The sequence below is a fragment of the Coregonus lavaretus genome (genome assembly GCF_964263955.1).
Source record: "Coregonus lavaretus genome assembly, chromosome: 39".
NCBI lineage: Eukaryota > Metazoa > Chordata > Actinopteri > Salmoniformes > Salmonidae > Coregonus > Coregonus lavaretus.
In genome coordinates this window covers 28590512-28603199 of record NC_140026.1, presented here as the reverse complement: position 1 = coordinate 28603199, position 12688 = coordinate 28590512, and the positions used below count along the sequence as shown (strand labels likewise).

The following is a 12688-nucleotide window of genomic DNA, read 5'->3' as shown; positions in this document are numbered from 1 at the left end:
CACCATTTGAGTGACAGCTAGCAAGATGCACACACAACAGAGTGAAAGCAATGACGTGGTGCACATATCTGCACATATATGACGTAGCACGCAATTTTTGGGGACCACTTTTGGCTCGTTAGCACTACTTTCAGAACTATTGGTAAAAAAGTATACAAAAGTACAGGAGAATCTAAGTATTTGATCCACTGCTGATTTTGTACGTTTGCCCACTGACAAAGAAAGTATCAGTCTATAATTTTAATGGTAGGTTTATTTGAACAGTGAGAGACAGAATAACAACAAAAATATCCAGAAAAACGCATGTCAAAAATGTTATAAATTGATTTGCATTTTATTGAGGGAAATAAGTATGAGACCCCCTCTCAATCAGAAAGATTTCTGGCTCCCAGTTGTCTTTTATACAGGTAACGAGCTGAGATTAGGAGCACACTCTTAAAGGGAGTGCTCCTAATCTCAGCTTGTTACCTGTACAAAAGACACCTGTCCACAGAAGCAATCAATCAGATTCCAAACTCTCCACCATGGCCAAGACCAAAGAGCTCTCCAAGTAACACACTACGCCGTGATGTACTGAAATCCTGCAGCGCCCGCAAGGTCCCCCTGCTCAAGAAAGCACATATACAGGCCCGTCTGAAGTTTGCCAATGAACATCTGAATGATTCAGAGGAGAACTGGGTGAAAGTGTTGGCATCAACTCAACTCGCCGTGTTTGGAGGAGGAGGAGGAATGCTGCCTATGACCCCAAGAACACCATCCCCACCTTTAAACATGGAGGTGGAAACATTATGCTTTGGGGGTGTTTTTCTGCTAAGGGGACAGGACAACTTCACCGCATCAAAGGGACGATGGATGGGGCCATGTACCGTCAAATCTTGGGTGATAACCTCCTCCCTCAGCAAGGGCATTGAAAATGGGCCGTGGATGGGTATTCCAGCATGAAAATGACCCAAAACACACGTCCAAGGCAACAAAGGAGTGGCACAAGAAGAAGCACATTAAGGTCCTGGAGTGGCCTAGCCAGTCTCCAGACCTTAATCCCATAGAAAATATGTGGAGGGAGCTGAAGGTTCGAGTTGCCAAACGTCAGCCTCGAAACCTTAATGACATGGAGAAGATCTGCAAAGAGGAGTGGAACAAAATCCCTCCTGAGATGTGTGCAAACCTGGTGGCCAACTACAAGAAACGTCTGACCTCTGATTGCCAACAAGGGTTTTGCCACCAAGTACTAAGTCATGTTTTGCAGAGGGGTCAAATACTTATTTCCCTCATTAAAATGCAAATCAATTTATAACATTTTTGACATGCGTTTTTCTGGATTTTGTTGTTGTTATTCTGTCTCTCACTGTTCAAATAAACCTACCATTAAAATTATAGACTGATCATGTCTTTGTCAGTGGGCAAACGCACAAAATCAGCAGGGGATCAAATCCCTTTTTCCCCTCACTGTATCCTCCCATCCTCTCCCACTCGTCTCTCCCCTCCCCCTTAATCATCTCTTATCTTATAATGCTAATAAGATTAAGAAATTAAGCCATTTAGATAATCTCTCCCCAAATACCCCCCTCCCTCCCTCCCCAAATATATCCCTCCCTCCATCTATCTATCTCACCAGCTGTTGAACCCGGTGGGTCTCAGGGCTCTCTCCAGCTCCTCCTGGTTCCTCTTGCAGGCCTCGATGTTGAGGAACTTGAAGATGTGGTACTTCCCCTTGGAGCAGACCTGGGCAGGAGGCTGCTGCAAGGGGTTGTTGTCCAATACAATAGTCTGGAGTTGGCGCAGGTGGCGGTAGCACACGGGCACGTGGGAGATGTGGTTACAGGAAACATCTAACCGGACCAGGGGCAACTCGGACAACTCTGAGAAGGGGGAGGGGGTTAGGTGTAGTTTAGTATCGAGCAGATATCTAATAATCATAGAAATTAGCATATCAAGGGAAATAAAATACACTTTTGTCAGTATCAATTCAAATCAATGCATGAAATTTAAAAAATTTCTGTTTAATTAAATTCAAACAAGGCCTCGATCATCATTTCTCAAACCGCGTTGACTCATATGAAGGAGGTGCTACAGTGGTGGTGGTATCCTACGTTTTCTTGCATTGAGAGCCTGTAGTCAATAGGTTGGAGTTTTAAGGAGAGCTCAGGATTGGAGGATGGGGGGGTGCTGTGAGGCCAGAGCTATACTGGTATCTTACAGGGCATACCGTCACAGGCAGCCAGGTTGTTTTGCTGTGCAATTTCAGTGCTATGTTGTTTAATATTACTGTATGGTTTGTTTGGGCTAAAGCTTCTGGTAGTGGTACTTAGGCCTATACTTCTGGGGTTGTCTGGTGTGTTTAACAACAGAGTTAAAGAGCGGTTAAGCGTTAGAGAGGAGTCAGTGGTGGAAGTAGTGCGTCAACAACTAGGTTAGGAATTTTATTTTTTATTTTTACCTTTATTTAACCAGGTAAGCCAGTTGAGAACAAGTTCTCATTTACAACTGCGACCTGGCCAAGATAAAGCAAAGCAGTGCGATAAAAACAACAACAGAGTTACATATGGGGTAAAAGGGTGGACTTATAGGAAAAAAGGGGTGACAGAGTTTTCGGAGGCATTATAGAAGACTCGGAAAGTCAAGGGTCCAACTCTAGGGTCAACAACAACATTAGGTACCGAGTAGCCCAATTCTGAGAAAATAAGTTAAAAAGGGTCAGACGTTCACATTTTAAGATTTGTTTTAAGAAGATTAGTAAATATACGTGTCAGTAAATGTATTTAGGCAAAGGGGACTTTAAAGGTTTCAGAGAAAGACTACCATTTAGCTTGGAGAACTATCAAGGACATGGATGAGGTCTGTGTAGGGTTAGTGTATACAGTGTGTAAAGTATAGTGTCATGAAGTTGGAGCCACAATGGTATGCTTACTGTATGTAAGGGGTCAGAGACTGGTAGTGAGAGACTTAGTGGGGAGGGGGTGGATAGTGGTACAGTGAGGGAAAAAAGTATTTGATCCCCTGCTGATTTTGTACATTTGCCCACTGACAAAGAAATGATCAGTCTATAATTTTAATGGTAGGTTTATTTGAACAGTGAGAGACAGAAAAACAACAAAATAATCCAGAAAAACGCATGTCAAAAATGTTACAAATTGATTTGCATTTTAATGAGGGAAATAAGTATTTGACCCCCTCTCAATCAAAGATTTCTGGCTCCCAGGTGTCTTTTATAAAGGTAACGAGCTGAGATTAGGCGCACACTCTTAAAGGGAGTGCTCCTATTCTCAGTTTGTTACCTGTATAAAAGACACCTGTCCACAGAAGCAATCAATCAGATTCCAAACTCTCCATCATGGCCAAGACCAAAGAGCTCTCCAAGGATGTCAGGGACAAGATTGTAGACCTACACAAGGCTGGAATGGGCTACAAGACCATCGCCAAGCAGCTTGGTGAGAAGGTGACAACAGTTGGTGCGATTATTCGCAAATGGAAGAAACACAAAAGAACTGTCAATCTCCCTCGGCCTGGGGCTCCATGCAAGATCTCACCTCGTGGAGTTGCAATGATCATGAGAACGGTGAGGAATCAGCCCAGAACTACACGGGAGGATCTCGTCAATGATCTCAAGGCAGCTGGGACCATAGTCACCAAGAAAACAATTGGTAACACACTACACGTGAAGGACTGAAATCATGCAGCGCCCGCAAGGTCCCCCTGCTCAAGAAAGCACATATACAGGCCCGTCTGAGGTTTGCCAATGAACATCTGAATGATTCAGAGGAGAACTGGGTGAAAGTGTTGTGGTCAGATGAGACCAAAATAGAGCTCTTTGGCATCAACTCAACTCGCCGTGTTTGGAGAAGGAGGAATGCTGCCTATGACCCCAAGAACACCATCCCCACCGTCAAACATGGAGGTGGAAACATTATGCTTTGGGGGTGTTTTTCTGCTAAGGGGACAGGACAACTTCACTGCATCAAAGGGACGATGGACGGGGCCATGTACCATCAAATATTGGGTGAGAACCTCCTTCCCTCAGCCAGGGCATTGAAAATGGGTTGTGGATGGGTATTCCAGCATGACAATGACCCAAAACACACGGCCAAGGCAACAAAGGAGTGGCTCTAGAAGAAGCACATTAAGGTCCTGGAGTGGCCTAGCCAGTCTCCAGACCTTAATCCCATAGAAAATCTGTGGAGGGAGCTGAAGGTTCGAGTTGCCAAACGTCAGTCTCAAAACCTTAATGACTTGGAGAAGATCTGCAAAGAGGAGTGGGACAAAATCCCTCCTGAGATGTGTGCAAACCTGGTGGCCAACTACAAGAAACGTTCTGACCTCTGTGATTGCCAACAAGGGTTTTGCCACCAAGTACTAAGTCATGTTTTGCAGAGGGGTAAAATACTTATTTCCCTCATTAAAATGCAAATCAATTTAGAACATTTTTGACATGCGTTTTTCTGGATTTTTTTGTTGTTATTCTGTCTCTCACTGTTCAAATAAACCTACCATTTAAATTCTAGACTGATCATGTCTTTGTCAGTGGTGAAACGTACAGAATCAGCAGGGTATCAAATACTTTTTTCCCTCACTGTATATAGGCCAGGGAACTTTATTTTGGGGGGTTTCAGGGAGACACTGAAGCACGGCGGTGGGGTGTATAGGGTGTATGAAGGGGTTAAAGGTCAGGTGTGTGTGTCTTACCCTCGGGCAGCGTGGTGAGCCGATTCCTTCTCAGGTTGAGGTCTCTCAGGCACTCCAGCTGACCCAGCTCCACCGGCAGACATTGCAGATCATTACAACTCACATCCTACAGGAGAGGGGAAACCAAATCATCAAAAAGTGTAACTGCAACCCAGGCCTACACCCCAAAGACAAAGAACAAGCGAGGGGTGGGGGGGGGGGGGGGGGGGGGGGTGAAGAAGCGAGAATGAGGAAAAAAGGGCTAAGTCAGAAAGGAGACACAGTATGACAGAAATGCAGGTGTGAGAGGAAGAGTGAGACAGGACTGTGAGAGCCAGCCAGAGAGGGCAGAGAAATAAAAAATGTAGAGCAGGAGAGTGTGAAGAGAGGAACAGATAGAGTACCTAAAGTAAACATGACCAGAGTTAAAGACTGCAAGAGATATAGCTAGAGCAAAGATAGCAAAACGGAGAATGAGACATAGTGAGAGATACCTAGAGAAAAAGAGAGAGAGAGAGATCAGAGAGCCCTGTGTGGTGGTGAGTAGTGGGTAACCTGAGGCATGGGTATGTGTTACTACGTACCAGCTGTCGGAGGTGTGTGAGGGTGTGTATGGAGGCGGGCAGGGCCGACAGCTTGTTGTTGCTGACGATCAGGACTCGCAGGAGGGGGAGCTGACACACCGAGGGGGGCAGGTTGGAGATAAGGTTACGGCTGCAAGGACGGACACAGACAGAACAATGATGAAAAGTCATACACGCACAAGCAGGCAACTGAACGGGTGTAACGACTTGAAAAGGTGTTTGTGTGTGTGTATGCGACCGGTGTGTGTGTGTTACCTGAGGTTAAGGTAGGTGAGAGCCTGTAGCTGACAGAGAATGGGGGTGAGGGAGCGAATACAGTTGTGGTACAGGACGAGCGTCTCCAAGGAGATGAACTGGCACAGCTCCTCTGGCAGCTCACACAGACGGTTCTTAGACAGGTCTGAAACAAGAAGGACCAATCACAGTCAATAATCCAGATATATTGGACAACGACAACCACTCACATTCAATAATATTGCCATGAGAAACAAAAATAATCAATAACCATCAATGATACCGAAATAAGACAAATAGAACGAATAACAGACAATCATTATAAAGCCATGAGAAACAAAAAGGACCTATCACAATCAATGATACTGATGAGACAAAAAAGGACCTATTACAATGACACAGGAAAGGGGAAAAGGAATCACACTTGATTAAATAGGAGAAATGAAAAGATTGTCAGACCAGTAACAATCTGCGAGACAAAAGAGACCTACACAGAGGTCTGGGAGAAAGTCATCATTCACCATTGTCATATGGGTTCATGGGTGAATGAATCACTCAGGGAGAGACACACACACTGGCCGCTGACTATATCCATATAGCAGGGTTTCCGTTAAGAAAATATGGCACCCGGACAATGTGACCGGCAAGAATTTAATTTACCAGACATTTGAGAAGTTTACCGAACATCCATATGCATCCACCCACGGTGCTCAAAATCACATTTAGATTGTAATTCATCTTAACAGAATATAAATTCGCCTGTAAAGTTGTAATAAAATGAAGTAGAACGATGTTCTTATACCAACATGACAGGTTTTATTGAAAAGCAAAAAATTGCCTGTTGAGTCTTCATCCCTGCTACAAATCATAAATGAATTTGGGGCACAGAACAGGGGTTCCCAACATTTTTCACTCAGGCCCTCTTCCAGCTTTGGGAAACATCTCACGCTTGGGTGGCATACTGTATATAGCGGGTTTTTTGTAAATAGCCACAGGATGGTTTTTCCAATACCGTCAAAACTATTTATTTGAAGTTTTTCCAATACATGTTCATATGTGTAGCTACTTTTAATTAACATACCTGCAGTCAACTTGTGCAATACGTTAGGAGATAAAGCAGATCACGTTATTCATGTCACCTGTCTCATTCATTTACATTATGAAGCTTACTATAGTTCCCTAGAACAGTTGAGCCAGTCACATGTCTGTTTGTAAATAGCACAAATGTAATCTTGTATATCTTGTACCGGAGAAAAGTAGGCTGGCTACACCGAGAAAAGTACAGAAGGAAAAGTCGCTACACATCAGTCAGAGCACGGTGTGCTGATAGAATGCCCGTTCGTGAATTCAACTGAGTGGAGAAGTGCAACTGAAGCAACAATTTAGTCTAATGCCGAGCAGAAATGACAATAAGAAGCATCTTAGATCTGCGTTTACAAAATGCAGCAAGAGATCTTATGCGTTCTCCTTTTTTCCTGCGTAAAATATGACGAATTCTGAAATTAATGCGACCCCTAAGTTTAACTTCCTACTTATCTAAGTTACTGAATTAATAAGGTGACGGGTCATCATATTGTGTAAGCTTCTGCCATGTTTGAGAAGTCAAAACCCTTTGGATGAGTTATCTGTACAGCTGCCACTGCTATCTTTTGATTTCTTGCCTTTTTCTCCTCTTCGTTCTTGGCCAGTCTGCTCTCCTCCCCCATCTTCTCCTAGCAGAGCATGCAGGCCCACTGCCCTAGCGACTCCAGATTCTTCCTTCGTTCATTTGCACGTCTCTCATTCACATCCGCTTGTAAACATCCAAAATGACATTAGATACCTCCTACCTATGTATAACTTCATGAGCTGATTTGCCGGTCTTTGCAATTTGTTTATTTTTGTTTGCGCTCGTTAGCATATTTAGCCAGCAGCCTCCATGGAAATTCGCTATTATTTCTGCACATTTTGTTAGCATTCTAGTAACAGACGCCCCCTTGTGTACTAAGCCTGTAATACCGTAAATCCCGGGATGAGAGAATGACGGTATGACGATATGAAAATCTCGAAATCGACCAACTCGACCGTTCATGGAACAAACCCCTCTTGTTGGCGGAGAGAACATTTAGCAGGTTTAAAGCTTATTTCCTGCAATTCTACACATTTTGTCATGGGGTGCAGATAACATGTTTGCCATTTTGAAGCTAATTTTCTTGCAATTCTATACATTCTCCCATGTCTAATGTGTATTCATGTGATATTTGAGTGAATCAAATATTACAACAAAATCTATGGGCTAAAAAACGTTAGCCGACATGGGCTAGTTGAGCTGGACATTTCTGACAAGTTATAAATAGCTCTCTAAGGTATGCAATGACATGCCAAGAGGAAAACTGATGATTCACTACGTAATTTTGAAATTGCACCTTGTGCATTCTACTATTACACCTTTCAAGAGTAAGGGTGTTTTCACATATAGTCCTCTTTAAAATAACCCATCTCAGTTCTCTTTAAAGTAAAAACTAAATAACTCAGTTCTCTTTGTATTCACACTGCCCTTTGTTACAGGCTTTGGTTTTTCCATTTATGTTTTGAGGTTGGACTTTAGCACGTATAATTCGTAAGGCGCACCGATTGGTGTCACCTCGTTAGTCAGTATGTGTTACACCTGTGCTGGTTGCCATCTTGTTTAGTGGGAAGGTGTTTCATCTGTGCTGGGCCAGGTGCTATTTAAGAGTGGCTGGCCAGTGCTCCAGTTGTCTTGATAGATGCGGAGGGTTAACACCTTTAGTTGGCTCTCCCTATTTTTATTTCTAGACAAACAATCCTTAAACTGATTTCCCTGATTTAGTTTTGCGCCACCTTTTGGGTTCACTTCCTGTCTTTAAGTTTGTTGTGGGTTTTAATTTTGTTTGCCTGTTAGTGGGCAAATGTAGTGGGTAGGTAGGTAGGTGTCTTTTAGGTTCCAATTGTTGTTGCACACACACGTGTCTTTCAGACCCCCTCCTAAAACCCTGCCTATTTCGTTTTGGTTGTTGGTCAGTGACTCTTTGTTAGTTCCCCCTTCTGTTTGTGCGACATTTTTGGTTTTCTTGCTGGGGAACGTAACACCTTGCCTTTGAATGAGGACTCAACTTTTTTGCCAGTTCACATCACCTTTTTTTTTAGGTCCGAGTCCTCTTTGCATTCACATTGCTATGTTTAGAAAGGAACCAAGATATTTTTCCAACATTCACTCAATGCACTCTGTGTTTTTACAAAGTGCAGGATGCAGGACAAGGCATTCCATCTATACCTACTTACATTTTGGAAGCTAATAGATTGCATTTAGTTAAAAGACAGACCATGTAATCAAAAGATATAGAAGCTAACTGCAGATTAAATAATGCTGTAATTGAAAATTATACACCCAATGTAGGCTACTGCCCCATTAAGAGATATAATTGATTATGTACCCTACGCTGTTGTTTTCTCACACTATTCAAACACCACAATTGAATAAATCAGCAAACGAAGCTCTCAATTTATAGATCACATATTGTAAACAAATAATCTTAACTAAAATACTCTTCCATAAAGCCCAATTCTGTGGAGTGTACGGCTTAAAGTGGTCCTATGGAAGATACTCAAATCTCCGCTGTGGAGCTTTGCAGCTCCTTCAGGGTTATCTTTGGTCTCTTTGTTGCCTCTCTGATTAATGCCCTCCTTGCCTGGTCCGTGAGTTTTGGTGGGCGGCCCTCTCTTGGCAGGTTTGTTGTAGTGACATATTCTTTGCATTTTTTTAATAATGGATTTAAAAATGGTGCTCCGTGGGATGTTCAAAGTTTCTGATATTTTTTTATAACCCTGATCTGTACTTCTCCACAACTTTGACCCTGACCTGTTTGGAGAGCTCCTTGGTCTTCATGGTGCCGCTTGCTTGGTGGTGCCCCTTGCTTAGTGGTGTTGCAGACTCTGGGGCCTTTCAGAACAGGTGTATGTATATATACTGAGATCATGTGACAGATCATGTGACACTTAGTTTGCACACAGGTGGAATTTAACTAATTATGTGACTTCTGAAGGTAATTGGTTGCGCCAGATCTTATTTAGGGGCTTCATAGCAAAAGGGGGTGAATACATATGCATGCACCACTTTTCCGTTATTTATTTTTTATACTTTTTTGAAACAAGTTATTTTTTTAATTTCACTTTCCCAATTTTGACTATTTTGTGTATGTCCATTACATGAAATCCAAATAAAAATCCATTTAAATTACAGGTTGTAATGCAACAAAATAGGAAAAACGCCAAGGGGGATGAATACTTTTGCAAGGCAGTGTAAGTAAGCATTTTACTGTTAGTCTATATCTGTTGTCTACGAAGCATGTGACAAATAACATTTGATTTGATTTGACTGACCTGGACAAATACACACAGAAAAAGGAGGGGAAGACAGAGACACACACAGAGTTGTTCCTGGGCATCGCCAGCAGTCATACTTTGGTATATCTGATTCCTCATTATGCAATATAAATGAATCTGCGCCCAAAACATAAAATAATCAATCCCTTTCCAAAACACTGGCCAAAAATGAGCAAAACGCTCGAAAACAGATTACTGACAGATCCTGGCATGCTGGACTCAACCAAGGCCATTTGTGTCCATTTTTGACCAGACACACCATTTGGGCTTTTCCAAATATAGACCCCTTTGTCTGATTCTCAGTCTAGAATAAATAATGCCCTCATCCATGTCCTCTCCCTTTTTCTATCTCTCTCCATCACTCTTTTTCTGTCTCTCCTTTTCTCTGTCCGTCATGTTTTTTTTAACCTTTCCATTTCTCTTCCTCATCCCTCCCTCCCCCTCCGTCCTTTAGCCCGCCTTCCCCTCGTCTCTCTGTAATGACAGCGGTCCTGGCAGTGAGTTCTCCACACTGAGCAAGCTCCGTAGAGGCCCTGTAATTAGCATCTCTTCTCTGCTCTCCAGAAATATCTCCATGACCCCCAGAACACACCGGGCCTGTGCGTGCATGTATGTGCCTGTGTAGGCCTACTGTACATACTTGTGCATGTGTGTATACAAGCAAGAGAGAGATAGAGGTACAGAAAGAGGCCACGATTTAGTTGCACAGCAGCACAGTTGAAAGTGTGCGCGCCGACATTCCAACAGAACATGCTATCCTCTGACTGTGTATGTGTGTGCGCGTGTCTTGTGGTCCACACAGTAGCTGAGGGGACTGGGGGAAGCCTATGCTAGTGTGCGTAAAGCAGCACAAAGGCTAGGCACTCTCCCCTTCTGTCTCTGACTCCATTGTCCCACTACTAGAGGGGTGCTGTGTGAACAATGGATTGGGGAGGGGTGAGTGGGGGAGTGATCCTCTGCGTCCCTGCACTCCCCCCCCAATAAATCCCTCCTCTCCCCCCCCCCCCCCCCCCCCCCCATCTCTGGCCAGGATCGACACTGCGCTATCACACCCCAGAGCTTTTGTCCTGCTGTAGGGCCCTATACATTCATTTAAATGTTTAGCCCAAATTCCGTTTTGGTTTTCCAGGTTTCCTTTTTTTCCTCTCCAAATCACACTTTTATAATAGAAAAACAACTAAATTGGATGTTCTACGTCAACAAGAACGCTAAAATCACATCTGGAGTCCACTTTTGGTTGTAGTTACCCTTTAATGCAAGTGTACACCATTAGCGGTGTTTCTGTAGCACTCATGTGATTGCAGAAATAGCTAAACAAATGGCCACTGCACTGATTCAAATAATCATGATATTATTCTGCCAGGTAGGCATAGGCTACTGTGTAGTTAACATGGAATTGGAGGTTGTAGGGAAAGCTTTCCATCTACCAGCAGACGGTTATCATTAGCATCATCATGGCTACACAAAGAGTAGACTAGACATACGTGCCCAACGCACGCACACAACACATACAGACAGGGGCATTCCTGTGCCGTTTCAGAAAAATACAAATCACTGATGCATTTTGTTAATATCTTATTATTAACTTGGGCAAATTAATGAATTGTCTATATTAAGTTCACTACATTTAGTTGACAGTGAGCATTGAAATGTCCAGCATCCGACTGGCCTTCCAGAGCAGAACAGAGCTGGAGAGGGAGAGAACTAGCCAGGGCAACGGAGGAGATCTAAGGCCAAGTCTTTTGGAACAGGGTTCCCTGGAGACCAGAGATGGAAGTATTGAGTTTACTCAAGTCGCTACTCGCTAACATGACCAAAACAGAAAAGCTATCTACGGAACAAATGGATCACAGTGTGACAGCGTGCAGACTAGCAAAGATTAGCCCGAAACACCAAGACACACACACACACACACACACACAAACCCACTGTAGCGTGTAACCATCACAGTTACACACACCATATAGGCTAGCATGTAACTACACTAATCTATAGGCACTTTAAAAGCTCAGTTGACCTTGCTTGACCTCATACTGCGTAACCATGGTGACGATGCAGGTCATTTGATGGGCTTAACACCAAGATCACATGATTGGCCCTCGAACCCCAACAGACTGGGGAAGAAAAAAATCTTGACAAATGAGCTAGCTTGGTCCAATACCTTTTGGCTCTGACACAGTCCATACGCTAATTTAATCCACAGCCTAGTCCTAAATCATGTTAAACAACTAAGCTAACGTGGCTCAATAGGTCTACATCTGTCTCTGACACAGACACAGGCCTATTCACATTACAATCAATACACTAAATAATACAGCCTACATAACTAATCAACATTTTCCAACTGTCAAGGACTGTGTTATGCTATTCTAAAACACATATTAGTTGACAAGGGGTTAGCCTAATTAGACAGAATTACAGAATTCTATGGTTAATTATAGGTTGACGAGTGTAGTGAAAAAAACTACCCTCATGTATCTGAAATTACATGATCAATTGATGTTTACTGATCATGAAAAGCATGCTGTTACTTGCTGTATAACTTACTACATTTGCACACACTGTATATAGATTTTCTATTGTGTTATTGACTTTACTTTTTGTTTATTCCATATATAACTGTGTTGTTTTTTCCGCACTGCTTTGCTTTATCTTGGCCAGGTCGCAGTTGTAAATGAGAACTTGTTCTCAACTGGCTTACCTGGTTAAATAAAGGTGAAATAAAAAATTAAATAAAAAAATAACTACGATAAAGCTAAATGTGCGCAATTGTTTTGCATGAAATTTGTAGTTCTGACTATGCTCTTCAAGAGGTGATGATATTACAA

At 42.8% G+C, this 12688-nt stretch overlaps 1 protein-coding gene across 2 annotated transcripts in view; it reads right to left on the bottom strand.

Annotated features, from left to right (window-relative positions):
- Window positions 1-12688, bottom strand: part of LOC311113133 (DISP complex protein LRCH3-like) — a 63593-nt gene that overhangs the window by 20383 nt on the left and 30522 nt on the right. For both annotated transcript variants that reach the window (XM_084156290.1, XM_084156289.1), the window contains exons 2-5: window positions 5499-5643; window positions 5244-5373; window positions 4681-4786; window positions 1613-1859 (exon numbers count right to left, since the gene is read on the bottom strand). In XM_084156290.1, the coding sequence (XP_084012416.1) occupies window positions 1613-1859; window positions 4681-4786; window positions 5244-5373; window positions 5499-5643 (628 nt within the window). The remainder of the gene's footprint in view (window positions 1-1612; window positions 1860-4680; window positions 4787-5243; window positions 5374-5498; window positions 5644-12688) is intronic.